The 25,689-nt window shown below is 46.3% G+C and overlaps 2 protein-coding genes and 1 long non-coding RNA gene across 4 annotated transcripts; 1 reads left to right on the top strand and 2 right to left on the bottom strand.

Annotated features, from left to right (window-relative positions):
* Positions 1 to 1,791: 1,791 nt before the first annotated feature.
* Positions 1,792 to 17,595, bottom strand: LOC109517634 (protein FAM171B-like). Its single transcript, XM_019872914.1, has 8 exons — positions 17,213 to 17,595; positions 4,762 to 4,995; positions 4,602 to 4,694; positions 4,364 to 4,522; positions 4,057 to 4,227; positions 3,735 to 3,851; positions 3,519 to 3,642; positions 1,792 to 3,161 (listed from the first exon to the last, which is right to left on the bottom strand). Exons 1-8 carry the CDS (start codon positions 17,382 to 17,384, stop codon positions 2,333 to 2,335), a joined length of 1,899 nt encoding a protein of 632 aa, XP_019728473.1. The 5' UTR covers positions 17,385 to 17,595; the 3' UTR covers positions 1,792 to 2,332.
* LOC109517637 (uncharacterized) lies at positions 6,012 to 23,885 on the top strand. 2 transcript variants are annotated; one of them, XR_002168587.1, is made up of 3 exons: positions 6,012 to 6,092; positions 6,911 to 7,131; positions 23,875 to 23,885. It is a non-coding gene; the product is annotated as an uncharacterized LOC109517637 (long non-coding RNA). The 2 variants fall into 2 exon arrangements; XR_002168586.1 differs by lacking the exon at positions 23,875 to 23,885 and having other exon boundaries at positions 6,911 to 7,258.
* Positions 18,932 to 25,689, bottom strand: LOC109517635 (leucine-rich repeat-containing protein 3-like). Its single transcript, XM_019872915.1, has 5 exons — positions 25,427 to 25,689; positions 23,936 to 24,110; positions 22,213 to 22,463; positions 22,076 to 22,127; positions 18,932 to 20,597 (listed from the first exon to the last, which is right to left on the bottom strand). Exon 5 carries the CDS (start codon positions 20,302 to 20,304, stop codon positions 19,513 to 19,515), a length of 792 nt encoding a protein of 263 aa, XP_019728474.1. The 5' UTR covers positions 20,305 to 20,597; positions 22,076 to 22,127; positions 22,213 to 22,463; positions 23,936 to 24,110; positions 25,427 to 25,689; the 3' UTR covers positions 18,932 to 19,512.

Genomic DNA, 25,689 nt, shown 5'->3' with positions numbered 1-25,689 from the left:
CCAATTCCTTAAATTCAACTTTTGAGCGCAAGAATTCACCTGAAATGTCCGCATCAAACCGAAATGGCCAAGTGTCCGTTCCAACGGAAAAGGCTCGATCCCCTCTGAGCCTCCGCTTAGTTCCCGGTGCCTCGAACAGCATCTGGTCTGCAGACCTGAGGCGTAGTGGTGGAGGAGCTCAGAGAGGAAAGGTGGAGCCAGGCCATTTCAAGATTGGAAAACAAATCAGAGCATCCTCAAAACAACTTGAAAATGTATCGGGAGCCAGTGAAGGGTTGCTTGAAGTACGAGTCATGTGCTCCCTCTTACGAGTACCGATCAAGAGATCAGCAGCAGCATTCTGGACCAACTGGAGACGCTGCGTGGAGGATTGGCTGACTCCAAAGTCAAGTTCATGACAGTAATCCTGGAATTCAAGAAATACTCTTTTGTCCTATAAAGTAGCGAGTCGCAAATGTTTTCGGCGTCCTCTCAGCTGCACCCAATCCTCCTCCGGGCTCTTGATGTTGTTGCGGCAGACCCACAACGCATCGCACGGAGGGTACATTTGACAATTAAGTTGACTTGAACTTGAACTTGAAATCCGACACACAATCTTTGCAGCGGGGGCCACTGGCTGCAAGAAACCGAAGAGGCGTCATGCCCGCATCGCTATAACGAGGTACATCAACAAAATGTGGCAAATGAGATGTCACTTGAGGAGGAAGAGAATCGGGCCCGGGCATCGCCAGCCAAGCGCCTTTCAAGCGCAAGCTATTTCCGAACTCATTCACACCGAGCCGTTCTATTTTCAACAGCGAGCGAGCGCGCGAGTGCGCGCGCCCGTTTGTACAGTATGTGCACGATTGCTCTTGACGGTTGCACATTCAGAAAGAGTGTCCTGGCGGCATTTCTTCCCTCGTAGTACTCAACTTCATCCTGTGCTTGGTGAGCGTTTGCATAATCATGTGAAGATGTCTAATCGGTATCAGAGGGGGTGGGAATGATCGTATCATAAATGTCAGCGTGCTCCTGTAGCTGCAAGTCTTTGATTACTCAAGAAGGACTCCCAATATGTCGAATCAAGGACATTAGAAAGGTGGAGGCGGGAAACGATGCACTTGATATTCCTCTCTTGCTGCTTCCTGTCTGATCAGTTGATTGGTCAGAACCAGGCAGGGTGCGCTCTGAACTGGTCTCCAATCGCACAGCACAGATTGCCAAATAGCACACTCGCAGTCTGTGGGAAGCTGCCAGGATGCGTTTCAAGTATCCCGAGTAAAGGCCCCGCACACGCGGGTTCGAGCGGGCAAACATCGCTCATGAAGCCCTGAGCCGAGATTCAAACGCAGCGCTTGTCGACTGTGAGGCAGACATGCTGACCGTTCACGCACCGTCCCTCAACTTGAATTACACATGTACTTTTTAAAAAATAGATATTATTCTGATCTTGTCGTACCTTCTTAATCCATCTCTTCTTTTATTTAGAATTTTATCTGTGGTTTTATTGTTTTGCTCTTGATTGGAAAGTGTCCTTGAGTGTTGTGAAAGGCGCTTGCAAATGAAATGTATTATTATTATTACTGTATTGTTATTATGATTTCCTCCAGAGACCACACGTGGGCGTTTCCATCCAAGTGGTTGGGCTGACGATCAACAACTTCTGACACAAGAAACAAAGTTGGTGCAAGTCTGACCTCTAGTGGTTTCTCTTCCAACACGCAGTGCACATTCAACCCCTTTGCTGACGCGAGCCGACTAAGAAAATGCCCTCTGACAGCAGTCTTAAGTTGAAAAAAAAATGTCAAAAGAGAAACCAAGCGCGGCACTTTAATTGCACACATTTAATTTATTAGATGACAAAAAACCAAAATTAGGATCATGAAGATAAGCAAGAAATAAAACGGAGAAAAAGGAAATGTTGCATGAAGAAATGATCCGATTCATGAGACGAAATGTCAAAACTCGCATCCAGATCCAAACTCTGCGCGTTCGTGTTTTGGGGTCTTTGAGGCCGCCGAGCTCAACACGCATTGGCATGCAGAAACCTGGAGTGGTCCTGCTCCAAATGATATCTTGTTGTTTATAAAATGGTTTGTATCCTTCAGCGGTTCCAAAGAAACTGAGAGGCGACAGTGAAGAAGAACTGATTCCAAATGACAAACTCAGCTCCTAAAAGACTGGACAGACAGAATCACGTGCATTGTCCACTTGGAATGTGTTTTACGATCGATAGTCAGGGAGTGCGAAATTGCAGATGCGGATGGAATGCCGACGTGAACTCAACCACGAAGATGACCTGTAACGAATCACTTCTGACGCCATGTTTGACTTCAAGGCTCCCTGATGGATTTCACCGCGACGTCGGTTTGCTGCCCGATGCGCTCTTCACAAAAGTGGCACTCCGTTCCAGAGCGACGGCTCTCCTCCCGCCAACCTGGTTCATCTCGATCATATCCACGCCCGAATCCAGGCTGGTCTCTCGACTTTCCGCCGCTCTTCTCCTTTGCCGGTGCTCCGCGACGGCGTAACGGATCTCGGCGGCGGGTTTACCCTCGAGACTCACAAACCAGGCCCGGGGAGGCTGCGATGAGGGCGCCTTTGAAAGTTCGGTCGCGGCGTCCATCGAATGGCGACCGCTTCCCATTTTGCTTAATGTTTCCGGAACTGACGCAGACTCAAGGAGACCACGCTGGCCTCTGGTTGCCAGTACCGGAGCATTTCCGGTGCTGTCGGCGTGTCCTCCCGTATCCCCTTCCCGGGTCCGAGTGGCTGAGGAGCCCCGCGACACCTTTAGGCCTGAGCCTTCTTCCCTCAGTTTCTCTGCGCCGCCGGCGTACAAGGCTGGACTCCAGCGCTGCGTTTGGTCGTCCGCTTGGACGAATGCCGACGGATGCGGAATGGCAACAGGCTGGTCGTAATAGAGCAGAGCGACTATCGGAGACGCGGGAACGCTGCTCGGGGGAATCATATGGTCGGATTCAGCGCCGGCGGCCAGCGCCTTGGGATTGGCGAGAACACCGTTGCCGTTCAATATGGATGCGGTGACGTTGTGTTGGTCGAGCCTCCTTTGGGTCAAGAAGCGCTGAGACGGGGAGGATCCTTCAACGTCTTCATTGCTCCCGGTCGTGGTGGATTGGTCTTTTCTCGTCAGCGGTAGCGTGCGCGTCGCCTTCGTTCGCCTCAAGAGAAGAGAGCGACAAGACTTAAAAAAAAAAAAACGCCCCATTTGGCAAAACGTGCCTGTCAGCCAGCTGTTTTGTCAGATGCCTTCGCTAACAGCGTTAGCATCTGATAAGCAGCACAAACAGAACTTGATCACTGTGTGCATTGAGAGCACCAGTGCGTCGTTTGCGTTTATCGACGTGTCCGTCGCATTGCCAGAGGCAAGTGAGCGGCAAACTCGCAAGTGCATTCAGTGGATTGGAGGAAGTTCTTCATGTCTTCATTTATTCTTTCAAATGCAGTTTTTGATTTGGCTTGGTCCCTCAAGCGTGCGCTCAAAGATCGGACGCTCGGCGACGACGAGCCCTTCTTACCTGTGACAATACACGAATCCGGCGAGAAGGCAAGCAACGACACAAAGCGTTCCTCCAAGGACAACCAGCAGCAAAGAGGAATACTGGACAAAGAAGTCACGCAGCACGGCGGGTCCAAAGACATCTGAAGATTGACACAGATGAGAGACGGAGAGGTCGGGAGTTTCTCATTCTGGTGACGTTTCAAAGCCGCACGGCTTTCGGTCAGCGCTTTACCTCCGGCGGTTGGCACCGGCGCAGCAATCCAGTCGCCAAGGTGAGGAGCGGTGAATGTCCAACTCAGTTTTCCACTTTCTGACACCACCGTCCCTAATCCCCGTCTCATCCAGCCACCTAAAGGACAACAACCCATTCGATGAAGTCATACGGCGGAAGTGGCTGTTCAGCCCCGTGAGGCGGCCGAGCTTCAGATGAACGATGACTTCCGAGTCCGGGTTATCTGTAGAGATCAAATCCAAACCACATCTCCCGAGACCGAGTAAAACGCGAGGAGACGTGAAGCGATCGAGCGGAGCACGCGTCGGCTCGCTCAACCCACCAGTGGTGCGGTTATATAACCACGCCGGCAGCGCGTTTGAAGACTGCAGTCCACAGTTGTCGGGGAGAGTTAGGCTGATCTTTATGGGACCGCGGATATTCAGCTCCGCGTCTCCGGAGAACAGTCGCACGCTCACGGCCGCCGCTGGATTCAACTCCACGCCGGCGTATCCTTGGGAAGGCCAAAAACACAGTGGCGACGTGTTGCTGTCGCATTCACATTGTCAGTGGAAAAACCGTTGATGCGACTGAACGCCGGGCTTTGCGATAACGGCCGCATTTCAAACCAAACATGAGTTCATAAAAACCTGCCGCGCTCCTCGTGACGCCCACCGTCTTCGGAAAGCCTCTCTCCTCTGAAGCCGGCTTCAGGATGGTCAAGTAGGCTTTCAAAGAAGCCACGTCGCCGCCCTCGGTCATGTTCAGCAGGCTCCGAGGGAACCGGACGACGGACTCTACTGACGCATCTGCAGCGCGGTCAACGAAACGCTTTCATCACGTTGTGACTGACGCAATCATGAAATGACGCCGACAATGCTACCTTACCAGATGTTTTGTCCGCGATCAGCAGAGAGTCTTCAAAAAGCCAGATGTTTCCTTGCGTCAGACGCACGAGCGGCGCGGTCACTGAAGAAAAGACTGAGACAGAGCGAAACGTTGCCGTTGGAGACCGCCGGCTCGGCCCACTTTGGACTGGTGATCTTACTTGGTGCTTTGATAGCTCCGTAGGGAAGCGCTGCGCAAACGTAGCCGTCCCTGCACGCCGTTATTGTGACGGGTGAGCCGCTTTGAAAAGGGACTCGCAGCAAAACACCGCCGTCCTCCCCTGTAAAAACCGTCTTGGTTCTGGCGTAGTTGACGTAAAGCGCCACCTCTGCCTGGCTCAGGAACTGACGAGTCAGCCTGTCAGCGACCTGCACTTTCAGGTTGAACTTTGAACCTGCAGGGAAGATGATGCATGCTGCTTGTGATCATCATCATCATCATCATCATCATCACTGTGTATCAACATAAGGAGACTCTTGGGGGGGGGGTGAAGGGGGGATAAATGTGAAACAGGGGGTGTCCCGTGCCAGATTACGATAATCTCCCCCATTTGGCCAAAGCGGCGCACGCGGCAAATCGGTTTATGATGAGGATTGAAACGGGACATGTGAGGCCAATGATGTGGATGAGGAATGGATCCTCATGTTGTGTTGCGTGTTCGAAGTTCAACACACACATTTGTGCATTGGCGGGGGCCCAAATCGTCTGAAAGTGAAATGTTCAGGAAGGCAGGACGGAGAACCAGCAAAGCCATTTTCACAAACACTATTAAAGAGAACACAATCACGATTGGGTGGTTCTGCGAGACCACCAGACACTCCTAACAGATGGGCCTCCAGCGACTTAGCTCTTGAAACACGCGCACGCGCACACACAAACACGCACACACACTAAAGCCTCGCCCACTCCTGCTGATATAAACATGGGCAGCCTTGTTTGTGTCAGAATTAGGTCATACATTCCGTAGAAAGAGGAGAAACGCAAGCCAAAGCCAAATCTGTCTTAAGCGTATCGGTGCAGAGGCTCCACCGTGTTTGGCCAAAGTAATTATGAGGAAATGGGCTGAATATTTGAGAGGCTATCCATCCTGTCATCGCTGTTTACTTTTATTTCTTTGGCAAATTAGAAACCTTTTGAGGGGCCTTGCAACATGCCCGAAAAGAATGGGATGGGGAACACCAATGGCACCCACTAGAAAGTTAAAAAAAAAAAGAAAAAAAAAAAAGAAGAACAACGACAAGCGCAATAAAATAAGTGTGCTGGAGCACAAGACCCCCTCATGCTGGCCTGTCTCGACCCGGCCTTGTTGAGTAGCGCATTTTTTTTTTTCCCCATTTCATTTCATCAGTTGCACCTTTTTGCGACTTGCTCAAGTGTGTGTGTGTGTGTGTGTGTGTGTGTGTGTGTGTGTGTGATGGCGCCCGCTGGGACAGGAAGACCAAACGTCTGGCCGAGTCGTACCCCAAAGTGTTGCATGACACCATGCCGGTGGTGAGTGATACGCGCTGCGGGATGATCGCCGCCGCCGCCACGATCCAAGCACAAGCTCAGTGTGATGCGTTTGATTTGCATTCGCGCTTCCTTCAGGACGGCTGTGGAACTGCAACTACGGGTGAACGTGTTTATCGCGCAAGCGTGAGAAACTTCTGAGAAAAATGGCCACTATGACTGTCAAATTGGCGTTATCTTAAAAACCACGTTTTGCAGCGACCACCCCAAAAAAAAAAAAATTTATCGCGACAAAAAAAAACAAAAAACACTTGTTGACAGGTGATGTATGTATTTGTGCCATACTTTTAAAATCACCCTCAAGAAGCCCCTTTAAGCAAGCTTGTGATTGTGTTGAAATGGCCAACGCTCCTTTCCCGCCGTTTTGTGTTGATGAATTAGCAGGCGCGAACCTAATGGAAGTTGACAGCAGATTCGAAGTGCCGGCAGCAACTCATCAGCTCTTCCCGTGATTGTTTTTGCACGTCGTCGTGGCCCTGAGTGCTGATGAATAATGCGCATGACATAATTAAAAATGTGTTTATTATTCACAGGGAACGGGAATCAAAACAAAGGCTGCTTTGAAATGCAAATGGCGATGACTTGCGTTACGACTGTTTTTTGGCCTTTTCTCGACGTCGTCGTTTGGAGTGGCCCACTTGATCTTTTGATCATCGCCAAACTTGTTGACAAGCCTCAAGTGACCAACACCTGTTTGCGTCGGCGAAAGTTTCAATTGGGGAGGAACCGTTGGGTTTTCCTCCCGTGGAAATGCATGCAGTTGGCGTCACACCGCCATTTTTCTTTCCTGTCCGGCTCAGATGTGGTTGAAGCCCATCAAGCGTCTGGACATTCCCGAACGGATGTGCTACCTGTCGCCCGTCTACAAGACCAGCGAGCGACGAGGCACGCTGTCCACCACCGGCCACTCCACCAACTACGTCATCGCCATGACGCTCAACACGGACGTGGACGCCGAGCACTGGATCAGACGGGGGGTGGCGCTCCTTTGTCAGCTCAGCTCCTGAAGAAAACCTTTCATGTTTTCGCCATCGTCTGGATTGGGATGGCACTGTCGATTTGTTTGCAGCGTTTCGTCGGACCAAACCGGTGACTGAATCCTAATCACGTGATGGCAATTTAAAAACATGTCCCATAAGGGAAAAAAACGTGTCTGCGAGTCACCCATTCATTCGAAAAATCCTTGACAGATGACTCAATTCTGAATCTATCCATCCATGAGCCGATCAGGTTTCCCCTCAGAAGGGTCGCCGGCGTGCTAGAGCCGATCCTGGCTGCCTTTGGGCGGCGGGCGCATCGACATATGCAAACTCCACAATGGAAAGCGGGGGCCAAGAATTTAACCCTGCACCTCCGTACTGTGTCGCCAACACGCTAACCAGTCGACCACAGGGCCACCTCTTGATTTTTAAAATAAAGTGATCCTTCGCTACTTGGCGGTCCGTTTGTCGCGGCTTCAGTGCATCGCGGATTTTTTTCAAACATATAAATAAAAAAATATATATATATGGATGCATATATATTTTTTTAATATACATGGAGTTCAGTACTGTATATGTTGCTCTATGTGACTCGCTGTTGTTTTGCAGCTTCTCACGGACTGCGGACTTTTTGCAGACTTAAAAAAAAAACTTTTTTTTTTTTTACCTCGACGAAAAAAACGACAATCTATAGTAAGGCGTTTTTAGCCGAAAAAAACGACCATGTATAGATAAGCGTTTTTAGACGAAAAACGACCATGTATAGTAAGACGTTTTAACCCGAAAAACGACCATGTATAGGAAGGCATTTTTAGCCGAAAAAAACGACCATGTATAGTGAGTCGTTTTAACCCGAAAAAAACGACCATGTATAGTAAGGCGTTTTTCGACGAAAAAACGACCATGTATAGGAAGACGTTTTAACCCGAAAAAAACGACCATGTATAGATAGGCGTTTTTAGATGAAAAACGACCATGTATAGTAAGACGTTTTAACCCGAAAAACGACCATGTATAGGAAGGCCTTTTTAAATGATCAAAACGACCATGTATAGGAAGGCCTTTTTAAATGATCAAAACGACCATGTATAGGAAGGCCTTTTTAAATGATCAAAACGACCATGTATAGGAAGGCCTTTTTAAATGATCAAAACGACCATGTATAGGAAGGCCTTTTTAAATGATCAAAACGACCATGTATAGGAAGGCCTTTTTAAATGATCAAAACGACCATGTATAGGAAGGCCTTTTTAAATGATCAAAACGACCATGTATAGGAAGGCCTTTTTAAATGATCAAAACGACCATGTATAGGAAGGCCTTTTTAAATGATCAAAACGACCATGTATAGGAAGGCCTTTTTAAATGATCAAAACGACCATGTATAGGAAGGCGTTTTTAGCCGAAAAAAACGACATAGTATAGTAAGGCCTTTTTTGCCAAAAAAAAAGACCATGTATATAAGGCGTTTCTATACGAAAAAAATGACCATGTATAGGAAGGCCTTTTTAAATGATCAAAACGACCATGTATAGTAAGGCGTTTTTAACCGAAAAAAATGACCATGTATAGGAAGGCCTTTTTAAATGATCAAAACGACCATGTATAGTAAGGCGTTTTTAACCGAAAAAAATGACCATGTATAGGAAGGCCTTTTTAAATGATCAAAACGACCATGTATAGTAAGGCGTTTTTAACCGAAAAAAATGACCATGTATAGGAAGGCCTTTTTAAATGATCAAAACGACCATGTATAGTAAGGCGTTTTTAACCGAAAAAAATGACCATGTATAGGAAGGCCTTTTTAAATGATCAAAACGACCATGTATAGTAAGGCGTTTTTAACCGAAAAAAATGACCATGTATAGGAAGGCCTTTTTAAATGATCAAAACGACCATGTATAGTAAGGCGTTTTTAACCGAAAAAAATGACCATGTATAGGAAGGCCTTTTTAAATGATCAAAACGACCATGTATAGTAAGGCGTTTTTAACCGAAAAAAATGACCATGTATAGGAAGGCCTTTTTAAATGATCAAAACGACCATGTATAGTAAGGCGTTTTTAACCGAAAAAAATGACCATGTATAGGAAGGCCTTTTTAAATGATCAAAACGACCATGTATAGTAAGGCGTTTTTAACCGAAAAAAATGACCATGTATAGGAAGGCCTTTTTAAATGATCAAAACGACCATGTATAGTAAGGCGTTTTTAACCGAAAAAAATGACCATGTATAGGAAGGCCTTTTTAAATGATCAAAACGACCATGTATAGTAAGGCGTTTTTAGACGAAAAAACGACCCCATTATAGTAAGGCGTTTTTTACGAAAAAAACGACCATGTATAGTAAGGCGTTTTTAGCCGAAAAAAAACGACCATGTATAGTAAGGCGTTTTTAGCCGAAAAACCGACCGAGTACAGCAAGGCGTTTTTAGCCGAAAAAAACGACCATGTATGGTAAGGCGTTTTTAAACGAAAAAAACGACCATGTATAGTAAGGCGTTTTTAGCCGAAAAAATGACCACATATAGAAAGGCGTTTTTATACGAAAAAAACGACCATGTACAGTAAGGCGTTTTTCGCCCAAAAAAACGACCATGTTTTGGGAGGCGTTTTTAGCCGACAAAAACGACCACAAACAGTGAGGTGTTTTTAGCCGTAAAAAAATGACCATCTATAGTAAGGCGTTTTTGTTCGGGTTTGGATGTGACCCCAATATCACGACAACAGGCAGGTATAGTTGAAGCCAACACTTGGCATCGTTTATTGAAGAGTCTTCGTGAAGTCACTCAGGGGGAAGCACGAAGAGTCCACCAGGGAATGTCCGCACAAGGAACAATAAACTGCAGTGATGCCAACAGAGTCCACTGGGGTAGTGACGGCAGGAACTTGCAATGAGGAATGGTCTGTGAGTCAATTTGTACCAGTCCAAACGAGCCAACAGGTAGGTGATGAGCTCACGAGTCTCAGGTGTGAGGTGCAGAGCACCCTGGCTGAGGAGGCACGAAAAAAACGACATAGTATAGTAAGGCGTTTTTAGCCGAAAAAAACAGCACAGAAAAGGAAGGCATTTTTAGCACGAAAAAAATGACATAGTATAGTAAGGCATATTTGGCACGAAAAAAACGACATAGTATAGAAGGCGTTTTTAGCCGAAAAAAACGACGTAGTATAGTAAGGCATATTTGGCACGAAAAAAACGACATAGTATAGAAGGCGTTTTTAGCCGAAAAAAACGACGTAGTATAGTAAGGCATATTTGGCACGAAAAAAACGACATAGTATAGAAGGCGTTTTTAGCCGAAAAAAACGACGTAGTATAGTAAGGCATATTTGGCACGAAAAAAACGACATAGTATAGAAGGCGTTTTTAGCCGAAAAAAACGACGTAGTATAGTAAGGCATATTTGGCACGAAAAAAACGACATAGTATAGAAGGCGTTTTTAGCCGAAAAAAACGACGTAGTATAGTAAGGCATATTTGGCACGAAAAAAACGACATAGTATAGAAGGCGTTTTTAGCCGAAAAAAACGACGTAGTATAGTAAGGCATATTTGGCACGAAAAAAACGACATAGTATAGAAGGCGTTTTTAGCCGAAAAAAACGACGTAGTATAGTAAGGCATATTTGGCACGAAAAAAACGACATAGTATAGAAGGCGTTTTTAGCCGAAAAAAACGACGTAGTATAGTAAGGCATATTTGGCACGAAAAAAACGACATAGTATAGAAGGCGTTTTTAGCCGAAAAAAACGACGTAGTATAGTAAGGCATATTTGGCACGAAAAAAACGACATAGTATAGAAGGCGTTTTTAGCCGAAAAAAACGACGTAGTATAGTAAGGCATATTTGGCACGAAAAAAACGACATAGTATAGAAGGCGTTTTTAGCCGAAAAAAACGACGTAGTATAGTAAGGCATATTTGGCACGAAAAAAACGACATAGTATAGAAGGCGTTTTTAGCCGAAAAAAACGACGTAGTATAGTAAGGCATATTTGGCACGAAAAAAACGACATAGTATAGAAGGCGTTTTTAGCCGAAAAAAACGACGTAGTATAGTAAGGCATATTTGGCACGAAAAAAACGACATAGTATAGAAGGCGTTTTTAGCCGAAAAAAACGACGTAGTATAGTAAGGCATATTTGGCACGAAAAAAACGACATAGTATAGAAGGCGTTTTTAGCCGAAAAAAACGACGTAGTATAGTAAGGCATATTTGGCACGAAAAAAACGACATAGTATAGAAGGCGTTTTTAGCCGAAAAAAACGACGTAGTATAGTAAGGCATATTTGGCACGAAAAAAACGACATAGTATAGAAGGCGTTTTTAGCCGAAAAAAACGACGTAGTATAGTAAGGCATATTTGGCACGAAAAAAACGACATAGTATAGAAGGCGTTTTTAGCCGAAAAAAACGACGTAGTATAGTAAGGCATATTTGGCACGAAAAAAACGACATAGTATAGAAGGCGTTTTTAGCCGAAAAAAACGACGTAGTATAGTAAGGCATATTTGGCACGAAAAAAACGACATAGTATAGAAGGCGTTTTTAGCCGAAAAAAACGACGTAGTATAGTAAGGCATATTTGGCACGAAAAAAACGACATAGTATAGAAGGCGTTTTTAGCCGAAAAAAACGACGTAGTATAGTAAGGCATATTTGGCACGAAAAAAACGACATAGTATAGAAGGCGTTTTTAGCCGAAAAAAACGACGTAGTATAGTAAGGCATATTTGGCACGAAAAAAACGACATAGTATAGAAGGCGTTTTTAGCCGAAAAAAACGACGTAGTATAGTAAGGCATATTTGGCACGAAAAAAACGACATAGTATAGAAGGCGTTTTTAGCCGAAAAAAACGACGTAGTATAGTAAGGCATATTTGGCACGAAAAAAACGACATAGTATAGAAGGCGTTTTTAGCCGAAAAAAACGACGTAGTATAGTAAGGCATATTTGGCACGAAAAAAACGACATAGTATAGAAGGCGTTTTTAGCCGAAAAAAACGACGTAGTATAGTAAGGCATATTTGGCACGAAAAAAACGACATAGTATAGAAGGCGTTTTTAGCCGAAAAAAACGACGTAGTATAGTAAGGCATATTTGGCACGAAAAAAACGACATAGTATAGAAGGCGTTTTTAGCCGAAAAAAACGACGTAGTATAGTAAGGCATATTTGGCACGAAAAAAACGACATAGTATAGAAGGCGTTTTTAGCCGAAAAAAACGACGTAGTATAGTAAGGCATATTTGGCACGAAAAAAACGACATAGTATAGAAGGCGTTTTTAGCCGAAAAAAACGACGTAGTATAGTAAGGCATATTTGGCACGAAAAAAACGACATAGTATAGAAGGCGTTTTTAGCCGAAAAAAACGACGTAGTATAGTAAGGCATATTTGGCACGAAAAAAACGACATAGTATAGAAGGCGTTTTTAGCCGAAAAAAACGACGTAGTATAGTAAGGCATATTTGGCACGAAAAAAACGACATAGTATAGAAGGCGTTTTTAGCCGAAAAAAACGACGTAGTATAGTAAGGCATATTTGGCACGAAAAAAACGACATAGTATAGAAGGCGTTTTTAGCCGAAAAAAACGACGTAGTATAGTAAGGCATATTTGGCACGAAAAAAACGACATAGTATAGAAGGCGTTTTTAGCCGAAAAAAACGACGTAGTATAGTAAGGCATATTTGGCACGAAAAAAACGACATAGTATAGAAGGCGTTTTTAGCCGAAAAAAACGACGTAGTATAGTAAGGCATATTTGGCACGAAAAAAACGACATAGTATAGAAGGCGTTTTTAGCCGAAAAAAACGACGTAGTATAGTAAGGCATATTTGGCACGAAAAAAACGACATAGTATAGAAGGCGTTTTTAGCCGAAAAAAACGACGTAGTATAGTAAGGCATATTTGGCACGAAAAAAACGACATAGTATAGAAGGCGTTTTTAGCCGAAAAAAACGACGTAGTATAGTAAGGCATATTTGGCACGAAAAAAACGACATAGTATAGAAGGCGTTTTTAGCCGAAAAAAACGACGTAGTATAGTAAGGCATATTTGGCACGAAAAAAACGACATAGTATAGAAGGCGTTTTTAGCCGAAAAAAACGACGTAGTATAGTAAGGCATATTTGGCACGAAAAAAACGACATAGTATAGAAGGCGTTTTTAGCCGAAAAAAACGACGTAGTATAGTAAGGCATATTTGGCACGAAAAAAACGACATAGTATAGAAGGCGTTTTTAGCCGAAAAAAACGACGTAGTATAGTAAGGCATATTTGGCACGAAAAAAACGACATAGTATAGAAGGCGTTTTTAGCCGAAAAAAACGACGTAGTATAGTAAGGCATATTTGGCACGAAAAAAACGACATAGTATCGTAAGGCATTTTTGGCACGAAAAAAACGACATAGTGTAGTAAGGCGTTTTTAGCCGAAAAGAACGACAGTATAGTAAGGGTTTTTTGCCGAAAAAAACGGCATAGTATAGTAAGGCGTTTTAGCACGAAAAAAACGACATAGTATAGTGAGGCTTTTTTGGCACAAAGAAAACGACATAGTATAGTCAGGCGTTTTTAGCCGAAAAAATCCGACATAGTATAGTCAGGCATTTTTCGCACGAAAAAAACGACATAGTATAGTAAGGCGTTTTTAGCACGAAAAAAACCACGTAGTATAGTAAGGCATATTTGGCACGAAAAAAATGACCATGTATAGTAAGGCGTTTTTAGCCGAAAAAATCCGACATAGTATAGTCAGGCGTTTTTAGCCGAAAAAAACGACATAGTATAGTGAGGCTTTTTTGGCACAAAGAAAACGACATCGTATAGTAAGGCGTTTTTAACCGAAAAAACGACATAGTCTAGTCAGGCGTTTTTGGCACGAAAAAAACGACAGTATAGTAAGGTTTTTTTAGCCAAAAAAATCGACCATGTATTGTAAGGCGTTTTTGGCCGAAAAAAAACGACCGGGTTTCGTGAATTGTTACTTGGTGTGACTGTGAGTGTGAATCGATGTATGGAGAAGAGGATCAGAAAACTGATGGCCACGCACATTTTTGAGCACGTACAGGAATGCCGGAATCGAATCCTGCACCTCCGCAGTGTGGGACCAAGTTGTGCGGAGAAGAGATCAGAAAATGCACGGCCACGGACATTTTTTTAGAACACACAGGAAGGCCGGAGTTGGATTCAAACCCTGCACCTCTGCAGCGCGACGCCGACACCCTAACCACTCGACTACCAGTCAGGTGATGATAAAAAAACTTTACATTGTCCATAGATGTGAGTGTGAGCCCGTACTGAGTTGTGAAAAGACAATGCATGGCCAAACACATTTTTGAGAACACATAAGACAGTGCTGGATTCGAACCGCGCACCTCCACAGCACAACGCCAACTCACTAACCATTCGGCTAACAGGGAAGTGAAACACGATTTACAATGTCCCAAAATAAGACCATTTTTTTAGCCCATTTTTTTTTTTTTTAGCCGAAAAAAACGACCATGTATAGTAAAGGCGTTTTTAGCCCATTTTTAGCCAAAAAAAAACGACCATGTATTGGAAGGCGTTTTTGGCCGAAAAAAACTGCCATGTATAGTAAATTTTGTAAATTGTTCCTTGGTGTGAGCGTCAGCGCGAATCGTGTGGAGAAGAGGATCAGAAAACTGATGGCCACGCACATTTTTGAGCACGAAGAGGAAGGCTGGAATCAAACCCTGCACCTCCGCAGCATTGGACCAACGAACTCACCGTTCAACTACCAGGCAGGGAATGAAGGCTTTTCTTTTTCCTCAGGATGAGCGCGAATCGTTGCGCGGGGAAGTAGCAGAAAATGTATAGCAATGCATGTTTTTGAGAACACACAGGAAGGCTGGAAAGAGAATCGAACCCTGCACCTCCGCAGTGCAAGGCTGACGCACGAACCATTTGATGACCAGTCAGCTGATGAACAAAAAAATTCACATTGTCTGTAGATGTGAGTGTGAGCATGAATAGTTGTGTGTAGAAGAGATCAGAAAATGCACGGCCACGGACATTTTTGAGAACACACAGGAAGGCCGGAGCTGAATTCGAACCCCGCACCTCTGCAGCGCAACGCCAACGCACTAACCATTCGACTACCAGGTTAGTGATGACTACTCTACAATGTCCCAAAATAAGACCTTTTTTTTTTTTTTTTTTTTTTTTTTTGCCAAAATCTGTCTTAAGCGTATCGGTGCAGAGGCTCCACCGTGTTTGGCCAAAGTAATTATGAGGAAATGGGCTGAATATTTGAGAGGCTATCCATCCTGTCATCGCTGTTTACTTTTATTTCTTTGGCAAATTAGAAACCTTTTGAGGGGCCTTGCAACATGCCCGAAAAGAATGGGATGGGGAACACCAATAGCACCTACAAGAAAGTTTAAAAAAGAAAAAAAAAGAAAAGTCCTTGATCGAGTGGTATGAAATTAAGTGGGCAGGTCTACCATAACAGGCACCTAAATGTCTCAAAAACCCGTCACGTAAATCAAACAGTCTGCAATTTTTGTTTGAAACAGTCATTTGGAATGTATTTTTCAAAAAATAATAACTCAGTAAACTGCTGTAATGGCCTCTTTTTGGCAGAGGATAAAGAAAATATCCCTGTGAGTATGGTTAAACTGTTGGTCAACATGCATTGCTCCACCAACTGTGTTTGATACAATGGATGGTAACTGTTAGCATGTGAATGGCATGTTCCATTATGTTAGCATTATGCAAGCAGAAGGCAGAGTTGAGTAGCTAATTTTGATACATGTGGATTTGTCTGTGTTGAAACTACCGACACAAACTGCTAGCATGTAACTGGTGCATTCAATTAAACTTTGTTCGCATGAAGCTAGCAAGAGGCAACACGATGTGCTTGTTGTTAATACATGTGAAATTGTCTGTGTTTAAACTACTGACATAAACGATTGACATGTAACTGCCGTCTTCAATTATATTGTATGCTAGCATTAAGCTAGCAAAATGCAAAATTGTGTGCTTGTTCGAAATGCATGTGGAATTGTCTTTGTTTCATGTTGAATTTGATGCGAAGTAGACTGTAGACTGCAAATTTGCCCAGTGTGGGACAAATAAAGGTTTCTTTATCTTATCTTATCTTATCTGAAACGGTAACTGGGAATGACGCCAAACATTTTGAAGCCTCATTTTAAAGAATCCTATATTTTTGCCGAGTGAAAGAAAAACAAATATATAAATGTGGGCGTGTATCTAAGGCACCAGTTTAGTCCCGATTTTAAGTCCCAGTTTATTGCCGTCGTGAGAGAGAGATGGCGCTTTGGCGCCATCTCGTGGCATCTCGGAGCTCTTCAGAAAGTGTACCAAAAACACGTGACCTTTTCAGCCAATACAAGGTTCCTTTTTGTCCCAGTTCCATCGAAACTCTGGTGGGAAAAGGGCTGAGAGCCAGAGGAGGGGAGGATGGAAGCAAGTCAAGTGGGTGGATTGCATTTGGTGCACTTCCAAGTGCGACTGCGCCGGACAGCGCAGCGGGGGGGACAGCCGGCCTCGAGCGATGCCCACCGCACTCCTCCCACACAGACTGAAGATGTCACGACTCGCCAGAATGTGACTCGGCTAAGTCTCATGAGAAGCACGCGTGTCCATATTGCCTTCGAAACAGCCACGACAATTTCTCCTGGCCCAAACGAGTAGTGACGACTCACGAGCGCTCCCCCGCCGGGGAACCGCAACCCCGCGTTCTTAGATTCGTCCGCTTTTCTCCTTTCCGATTCTCTGCTTGTACTCGGCCAAACGCCTCAGAACTCGGTGGATGGCACTTGGCAGTGCAGACAGAAAATGACCCGAGGCAAACAAGCCACCGGAGAGCTTCTCAAGGCAGACAAGCTGACATCAGTTCAAATTTGATTTCAAAACAACTGATAGTCATTTTAAAATTGTACTTTCAATCAGGATAATGGAAATGTGTAGGTTTGTCAAATATTGGATTCACAATGAACACATTAACGATTATATGGGATGAATGAAGAAACATTAATCAATGGAAATAAATACACTGTCATTTAACAATGGTGAAAAATCAATTAAATGAAAAAGCTTCAAAGCAGTTTCCAATACGAACCTGCGGAGGGCTCGACGATTCGCCGCGCGGAAAAGTTTCCGCCGCCGTCCTCCTCCTCATCGACATGCAGGCGAGATGTTGGCACTCTCGCCCCGGCTCCGGTGGGGGCGAACTCGCCCGAAGCTTCGCTCTCGCATAAAATCACAGCAGAGAGCAAAAACGACACCAACATGTTTTGGAGAAAAAAGAAAAAAAACAAGAAGAAGAAGAAGGAGAAAAACAAATGATTTTAGCCCCAAAACGAACCCACAAGCGTCCTCAGTAACTTCTTCGTGGGGCATCCATCTTCTTCGCTGTCAGCTTCGCTTGGGACGAGGGGGGGCGTGTGTGTGCGTGTGTGTGTGTGTGCGTATGTGTGTCGTGGCGAGGGGGCGGGAGTCTCATTCCAATTGAGAACATTTTGTATCAAGGTGTTGATTTTGAGGTTTGAGACATTTTTCTTTTTGTCTAAATGTTACATGACCAAAATATGAGCGCACATTCTCTCCCATGGACGCGGTTTAACAGGATACGAAGCCGAATTTAGACTGACGTCACAAACCTGAAACTCAAGCAAATGACTCGCATCACCTCGTTTGCACCACTAGAGGGAGACAAAAGCAGCCAAACGTTTTCGTTGCCACCTGGTGGAAAGAAAGAGAGCCGAATCAGTCCTGTGTTCCTTGAACACAGTCTGGTTTGGGACCGCCACACAAAGGACAAAATCTGCCTGCCAAGGACAGTTAGGACGATGGCAACCGCCACGATAAAAGGCCTCCGTTATAAAGGTGATAGCCGAAGCCGCTTCGGCGACGAGCAGCCCGGTCGGAGCCGGCGTGATCTGAAAATGGCCCTCGGCGTGAAACATTTCAGGGGTGGAGAGAAACATTTCAACAGGTGTCACGCACGGCGCAATGTCAGTGGACTAAATAAAAGCAGCTTGCCTCGAGCCAGGCCGGCTTTGGGAACGCTCGACTCTTCTCTGTCAGACCAAATCGAGTCTTTCCAGACAGACAGCCCCGTTTCATTCGTCGCCGGCGCGCACCAACATTTGAAACATTAAAAACAAGTGGATTCTTCATCGTTCATTCTTCGGGAACTCATTTTTTTCATTTTCAAAACTGCACTCAGATGCGGTTGCTTCGTCTTTGCGTTTCTTGCCAAATGGCAAATCGTCTTCGCTTTAAAAAACGTTGAGATATCGCAAGTAGGTTTGATGCCACGCCCCTTTATAAGATAAATGTCATCATAAAAAAAAAATAAAAATTATAGGCCACTGATTTCAAAACTCATGATTCACTTGATTTCTCCTGAAATTCTTTTTCAAAACCGTCACTTCTTTTTCTTTTTTCATGGAGCAACAAACAGCATCGAAATCCACAAAGCGCAAACGCTCGACACGTTGACCGCAAAGCCGCCGGCGCTCGCTGGCTCGTCTCCAGAATGTTATAATGCGATGCCGCGCGTGGAATGGCCGCGAGCCCAAAGCCCGGCGGACATCGCCGAGGCGGCCGTGCGCACAATGCATCCTAATCAAAGCAAAAGCCGCACGGGGCGCTTGACCAAATTACTCTGCTTTCACATCACCGTATAACCAACGCATGAGGAATGGAGTCGCACGGCCAGCTGAGCAACTTAAGTGGCCGCTTGTGTGCTTTCAAAATTTATGTGGAGAGGTGCGACTCTCACACGTGTGTGTGTGTGTGTGTGTGTGCGCGCACGCACGCACGCACGCACGCACGCACGCACACACACACACACACACACACACTGGCATCATTGAGTCTTTGCACTCTGCAATCTTTGCTGAATGTGTCAATAATCAATTAATGCTGAACATGACCCCATTGAAAAAAACAATCAAATTCGAAATCACCATTTTGTCCAATAAACATGACATTTGGTCTTCATGGCGATCGTAACAAGATGCACAGTGTGGAACAGGAAGTGGGGCAGTTTATTGAGTTGATCTGAACGAGCCCCAATGGGACGCAGATGTCGGACGAGGGTCAATTTCGGAAGATTTGCGCGAACGACGTTCGTGGCCTACGACGTCCACTCGATGGTGGTTGTGAGGATTCTGGGCGGATTATTTACATCTCCGCCAAATAGCGTGCTGTGAAGTCGTGCGTGCTTGCCCCCTTCCTGATTTCTGTGTCCTTGGCCCAAAAAACGGAACTCTGACCGAAACCGAGGACCCCCTGTCAATGGTCATTTGCGAAGACAATCCACACCAGATGACCATTTAATAATTAAAAAGCCTTCAATAGGTTCAGAAATGTTTCTGTCACGATGACTCGACACCCAATCCAAGCGTCTTGCTAGAGAACAGTACTGACGGTGTCCAAATCTTTTGCCATGCGAGCTCCGCCCGGCAAAGATTTGAGGTACTCCAGGTGGCGCCTGGCGTCCTCCCGGTTGTGCCTGACGTAGTAGACGACGTAGGCGATCACCATGCCGAACCAGCCGAACATGGTGACGAACATGGCCACGTCGGTGGTCTTGTGGTGAAAGTTGCAGAAGTTGATCCCCGAGTCCAGGACTTGGATGAGCGACCTGCCGGCGTATTCCTCCTGCACGGCCGTGCGGCACACCACGTCCTTCACCGACTGCGGGTCCAGCCGCAGCTCCCGCAGAACCTCCTGCAGGACGCACTCGCAGTGCCAGGGGTTGTTGGAGAGGTTGATTTTGGCTCGGAGGTGAGCGAAGGCCTCCTTGGGGACGCTTTGGATGCGATTGTTGGCCAGGTCCAGCGCCCGCAGGCTGTCGGCCAGGCCGTGGAATGCCGCCGCCTCCACCGTCTCGATGTTGTTGTCGGACAGGTCCAACTCCTGGAGGCGGCCGAGCTGTCGGAAGGCGTAGTTTGGGATCTTGGTGATGCGGTTGGAGGCCAACAGGAGAGCGACGGTGTCTCTCGGGAGGTCCGACGGGATGCTCTCCAAGTTCCCGGACGTGCACTGTACCGCCGTCGTGCCGCTCTTTTCCGTGCAGTGGCAGCCGGTGGGACAGGCTGAGGCGCTTGCCAAAAGTATTCCAAAGAGCAAAGCCCGCGCCGCCGCCGCCAAGCCTTTCGGAGATGTGCCGGGCCCCGACGAGTCCCCGAAGGGGTTCATCGCTCGCAGGTCCTCCCGGCTCAAAGCGATCCTCCTTTCAACTGATTTTACAATTCATCGCCGCCAAACACGGCGCCGTTCGCTTTCAGAGTAGCAAAAGGTCTGGATTTAGTGATGCCGTCCTTTTCGGGTTTTGCTTGAAAGAAACTCTGACATCGCCGTGGAGATTTTATTTCAGAAGGGCTCGCCCGCCTACGATGTGGAACATCCAAGCAGGAATCGGTGACATTGTCGTGCATGGAGCGTTTGTACGGCCGGGCCTGGCACCCGCACGCTCATCATAGCCTCCGTCTCTGTAAAAATAAATAAATAAATACAAATAATAACTACTCAAAGACCTTGATGTTAGTCATGATCATCAGCAGCGCGAGTCGGCATTGCCCTCGCTCGCACGGTGTTCCCTATTTCCATGTTATGGGCATAATTCCGTGTTCTGAATACAAATGGTCCCCAATTTGCTGCAAATGAGCTCACGCCGTTCCCGCACACGTTGACGACACGTTTGAAGTGACGGCGGGGAGAAACTCTTTGCTGTAAACATCGGTTGGGAAATGGACTTTCCGATTGCTTGTTTGCAGATCGTCGCGGCTCTGCCGTGCTCGCCCCCCCACCCCCGTCGAGTGCAAAATGACACCGAGTCAATCTTTTGTTGGCTGAAAATAATAGTTGCTCATTTACATAACACCACCCCTATACAGATTTTTCCACCCCCCACCCAGGCCATGACTTTCAAGCAAGGCCAGATGACACTTTGACGTCAAAGCTGAAAGGAGAAGTAGAGCTGCATTGTTTTTCTCAGTAACAGTCGAGGGCAAAGGAACCTGCGGGCTCAAGCGGGATTTTGAACAACTTTTCATTTCCCACTCTTAAAGTGGAAGCAGAAGGGGGGAGGGGCGGGCTCGCATGAAAATGTCCAAGAATATTTGCAAACACCACAAATTCCCACCGCGCAGAAGCCGCTGAATGAGGCCAGGCTGTCATGAGGCGTGCACGAGGTTGAGGACCCAGGGGTCGGCAAGCGGCCAGGCAGGAGTGCAGGATGGACTCCCCAAAACCAGATCGATTTGCCAGGAATGCAATTAGAAGGCGAACAAGGCAAGCGGAACCACAAATACGAAATGAACACAAACCCGCAGAGCGAGGCGACAGACTCCCGCAACAGGCAGAGTGACGTGACAAAACGTTCACCCCGAAATGAAGCAAGAAAGCAAGAAAAAATCTGAATCTGTCAGGGAAAATAATCATGTCAGATTTCAAATGAAACCAGATTGCAAATGACAGAAGCTACAGTTCACAAACCCCCTGGGGCCACTCGCCCCAGTTTGAGAAACACTGCACGAAAAAAAACTGGACACAATTCTTTCTCACACACACACACACACACACACACACACACACACACACACACACACACACACACACACTGGTAGGACTCGCCGGGGTGAGGTCGCCCACCGTGACCGTCACAGACGTGTGATGACAAATAAGCTCCGCGTGTTTGTTTTCTAGGCAGCTCAGCGGGACTCGCACGCCGCCCGGAGCTTGTGGCATGACCACGTCATTAAAATCCGATTAGAAAAAAAACAAGAGATCTGAGTCTCCATAGATGGGAAACAAAAGAAAGAACAAAACGATGGTTAATTCAGCATTGGCGTACAGTAATTGCTGTGATGAAACGCGCTGGGCTTTTTCCATTGATTCATCAAGGCACTTACCATCTGGACATTTTTTTTCCCCTTTAGGAATGAATGAGATGCTCGAGTATACTCACGTCGAACGAGGCTGTCAAAGAAGTTCAACAGATCACACGCGGAGGAGCTCGTCTTCGGGAAAAAAACAAACAAAACAACATTGGCAAAAGTGCAGCTGACTCAGAAATAGAATGTAAAAAGCCGGATTGTGATGTACCGTAAGTTGTTCCTCCGGTCTGGTGAAGATGAGGAGCGTGCTGCTCAGGGGGCGAGGAGGAGGAGGAAAAAGGGGAGGAGGACGCTCTTTGTTGCAGGTGGAGGTGCCGAACGTCTCACCGGCGTGCGTCTGCGTCTGGATGGAGGGAGCGTGTCCCTCCCTCCCTCCCCCAACGCTCTCTCCCACGTGGCCCGCTGCCAGCGCCCCTCCTCGGGGGCTCCGCTCCCAATGAACGGATCGCATATGGACGCCTGCACGTGAATCAACAAACAAACAAACAATCTGACGCGTAAGCTCGCTTTGGTGTACATCCGTTCATTCATGTGTCCATTTTCAACGGCGTTGACCCCGAAGAGGCTCGCGGGGAGTTGCCGCAGCCGATCCCGGCTGACTTGGGGCCAAAGGCGGACGACCCCCGGGACCGGTCGCCGGTCCGTCGCAGGGCGCACATTAGAGACGGACAAGCATACACACCCGCATCCACGCCGTCAGCGAGCGGGAGCCCCTCCCACGCCGCGCGCACACGAGTCAGGCCCGTGGACCACCGCACCATCAATAACACTCGCGTAAGAACAGTAACTATGAAATATGGTATAAAAAAAGAAATAAGTGAAGGTAGGATGGTTTTATGACAGTAAATTGACTTTTTAATGTCTTGTCTGCCAATAGTCGTCTCTGTCGATTCCCTGCCCGCCCGTCAAGTGTGAAATTAAACACCGGAGTCAGTTTCTTGTCGCCCACTTTTTTGAATGGCGCTTCTTCTGAATTCCTTCCTCGGAAGCACATTTTGCAGGAAAAAAAAAATCCTGCTGATATGAATGGAGACGCTTTCCAAAATTTGACTCTGCCAGCCTTGCATATTTTTCAAACCGTTCCAATGTGAACCTGCTCTTTTCACTAATTCAGAAGCTAAAAAGGTCTCAACAATGCTGCAGTGCTTGCGTCGATTAGCATTAGCATCCGATAACATTCGGTAAATACTCAAATGGCTAAGCAGTTGACAAGGAGATGCGGGTGATGCTGGTGATGAAGTGCTGCCGCCACGAGTGAAAATACAATCGAGTCATGAATGGTGCTCCTTTTATGGGGCTGCCGTACGGTGAGTGTGATTCGTTTGCGGTCTGGACGCAGAGGGCCCAACAGCTCCTGCCGGCCTCAAAGTTTCTCAATACTTTTATGGTTGCAAGTCGCTTTTTGAAAAACGGTCATGCTAAATTGGCAACACTGAATAGCCCTCATGTCGCCGAAATGTGGCACAACATGGTTACAAAAGCCGTATACTTGGAAGTCGATTCTTTATCCTTGTCTTATTTGGACACCCGGGAGGTCTTCAAAATGGTAAAAAAAAAATAAGGTACAATATGTCAAGTATGAGCTGTCTTAAGATGTCATCAAATTGATCCTTACGTCTCATTGAAATCGATTGACCAAGTCAAGATGGTGCCCTCTCGAACTCGGCATGCAGACTATTGATTCATCTAATCACATTACTTGTCGGATCAATGTTGAGGATCAATAATGTATACCCGGCAGGTACGCGTCAAAACGTCTGGACACACTTTCACATTCATATGTGATATGGATTTGAAATTGTGCATTCCGATGTTGTTTGAAGAATGCGACATTTCTGACGGTGGATGTTTTTCGTGGTGCAGGCGCAAGCCCATGTTTTCAATTCACCAGGCGCAGTCATTTGAGTTCGGGAAAATGTGTTTTCACTGACCTCTCCAATTGCATTTGCACATCCCGTGGGTTTCAAAAGTAGGCCGCGGCCGCCATTGTTCCGGCAGCCGTCAATCCTCAGGGTAAAACAGCCAAGATTGTTTTATCTGATGGCAAAACACACGCACAGGAAGTCGGCGCTTCATCTGGCGAGGCGCAGTGGGCGCGTGTCACGACTTTACCGGCAAAGATAGAAGAGAGCCAAGGTCAGACAAGTGACGCGCGCGCATCTGTTGCAGGAGCATTACAAAATACTTCACATTTGCTGCCAACGACATCCCGCAACCTTGGGCGCCAGCGACGTGGGCCAAACTCTCTTAAGTCCGTTTCAAGGCAACGAACAAAAAGGGGCCAAGGTTGCATCTGGATGCCCGTCAGCACCGAGCACATCGCCGCGTTCATTCATTGACATTCATTAGTCGCTTGTTGGACCGGAGCAATGCGGAGGGATTCTTTTATACTCACGCCTCCTCCACGACTGTCGTGTTTATGTGGCTTGTACTTTGAAATGAGCTGGCGTCATTCCGCGTGTGTCACGTAATTAACTTCCTCGCCAAGTGCCTTAACGCCCCCAATTTGTTTCGATTATGCACCGGTTGAGAACACAGTCGACGGGCCCCCGGGGACGACGAACAACGGCACCAAACTGATAAACACATTCATCCAACTCAAGAGTGGGGAGTCAGGGGGGAGCTCAGCCACTCATGAATGACCGGCCGACTGCATCAACATGTTGGCGCGTTGATGTCCACCGAAGGGGGCGGCACGATGAACGGGAGGGTTAGCATGCGGACTCCGCGGCTCTTGAGAATGCCGGCTGGGCTTCGCATCTCTTCTTGGGAGTCGATTGTGTTCTCTCTGTGCTTTCTCGAGGCTTGATTGAAATTGGGGGACTATCAGCGCATTAAGTGGAAGAGTACGCAGCAGTCCGGAGTCCCCTCTAGCAAACCGGGACTTTTTCACAGTGTACCTGGACTTCACTTGAGGCAACAACTGCACCTTCTCTATTTCAATTTCTCTCTTGCTTTTTGTTATACTCCTTCGACTGCTTCAGTAATTCTGATACCTCAAATAAATAAGAGAGGAAAAAAAAAAGATTATTTTTTTTCTGCCTCGGCTAACAGTTTTTTGGGCGTGTGTGCTGTCATCTACACGTCAAGGAAACTGCAAACATACTCATAATGTAACAAATTGAATTGAATTGAATACAACTTTGTTGCCAAATGTGCTGTAGGTATTACGTACGTCAAGTAACTTCAAACTAAAAAATACAAAATAATACTTTGACTTTTTGAGATTTAGGACGCTAAGAAACCGCAAGTTAATAATCACGCCGTCATTTTAGGAGAGGACACTCGTCTTCGGCATTAGCGACTAGCCGCTAGCCGGTGACGACGTGTAAACGCTGACGTCTCGCGATGCTCACTATACTTGAGGTGCATTCAAGGACAATCGGACTTTTCAAAATCCAGCGGAACATAATGACATTTACCTCTGATATATTCATGATCTAGACCAGTGGTTCTTAACTTGGGTTCGATCGAACCCCAGGAGTTCGGTGAATCAGTCTCAGGGGTTCGACGGAGCCTCTGCCATGGAGATTAGTCACACCCGACTCAACGTGTCAATTAGTTGTGACACCCCCGCTTGGCTATCATTGGCTGCAGATGATCACATGACATTGCTTGTCCAATCAGTGCTGCGGGAAATTCAGTCGTCAACGAGTGACTGTCGTGGTAGGACGTCATGCAATTT

This window comes from Hippocampus comes, unplaced genomic scaffold, assembly GCF_001891065.2.
Source record: "Hippocampus comes isolate QL1 unplaced genomic scaffold, H_comes_QL1_v1.1 scaffold242, whole genome shotgun sequence".
NCBI classification, from domain to species: Eukaryota; Metazoa; Chordata; class Actinopteri; order Syngnathiformes; family Syngnathidae; genus Hippocampus; species Hippocampus comes.
The sequence above is the reverse complement of the archived record's forward strand: the minus strand, read 5'-3'. Positions and strand labels throughout refer to the sequence as shown.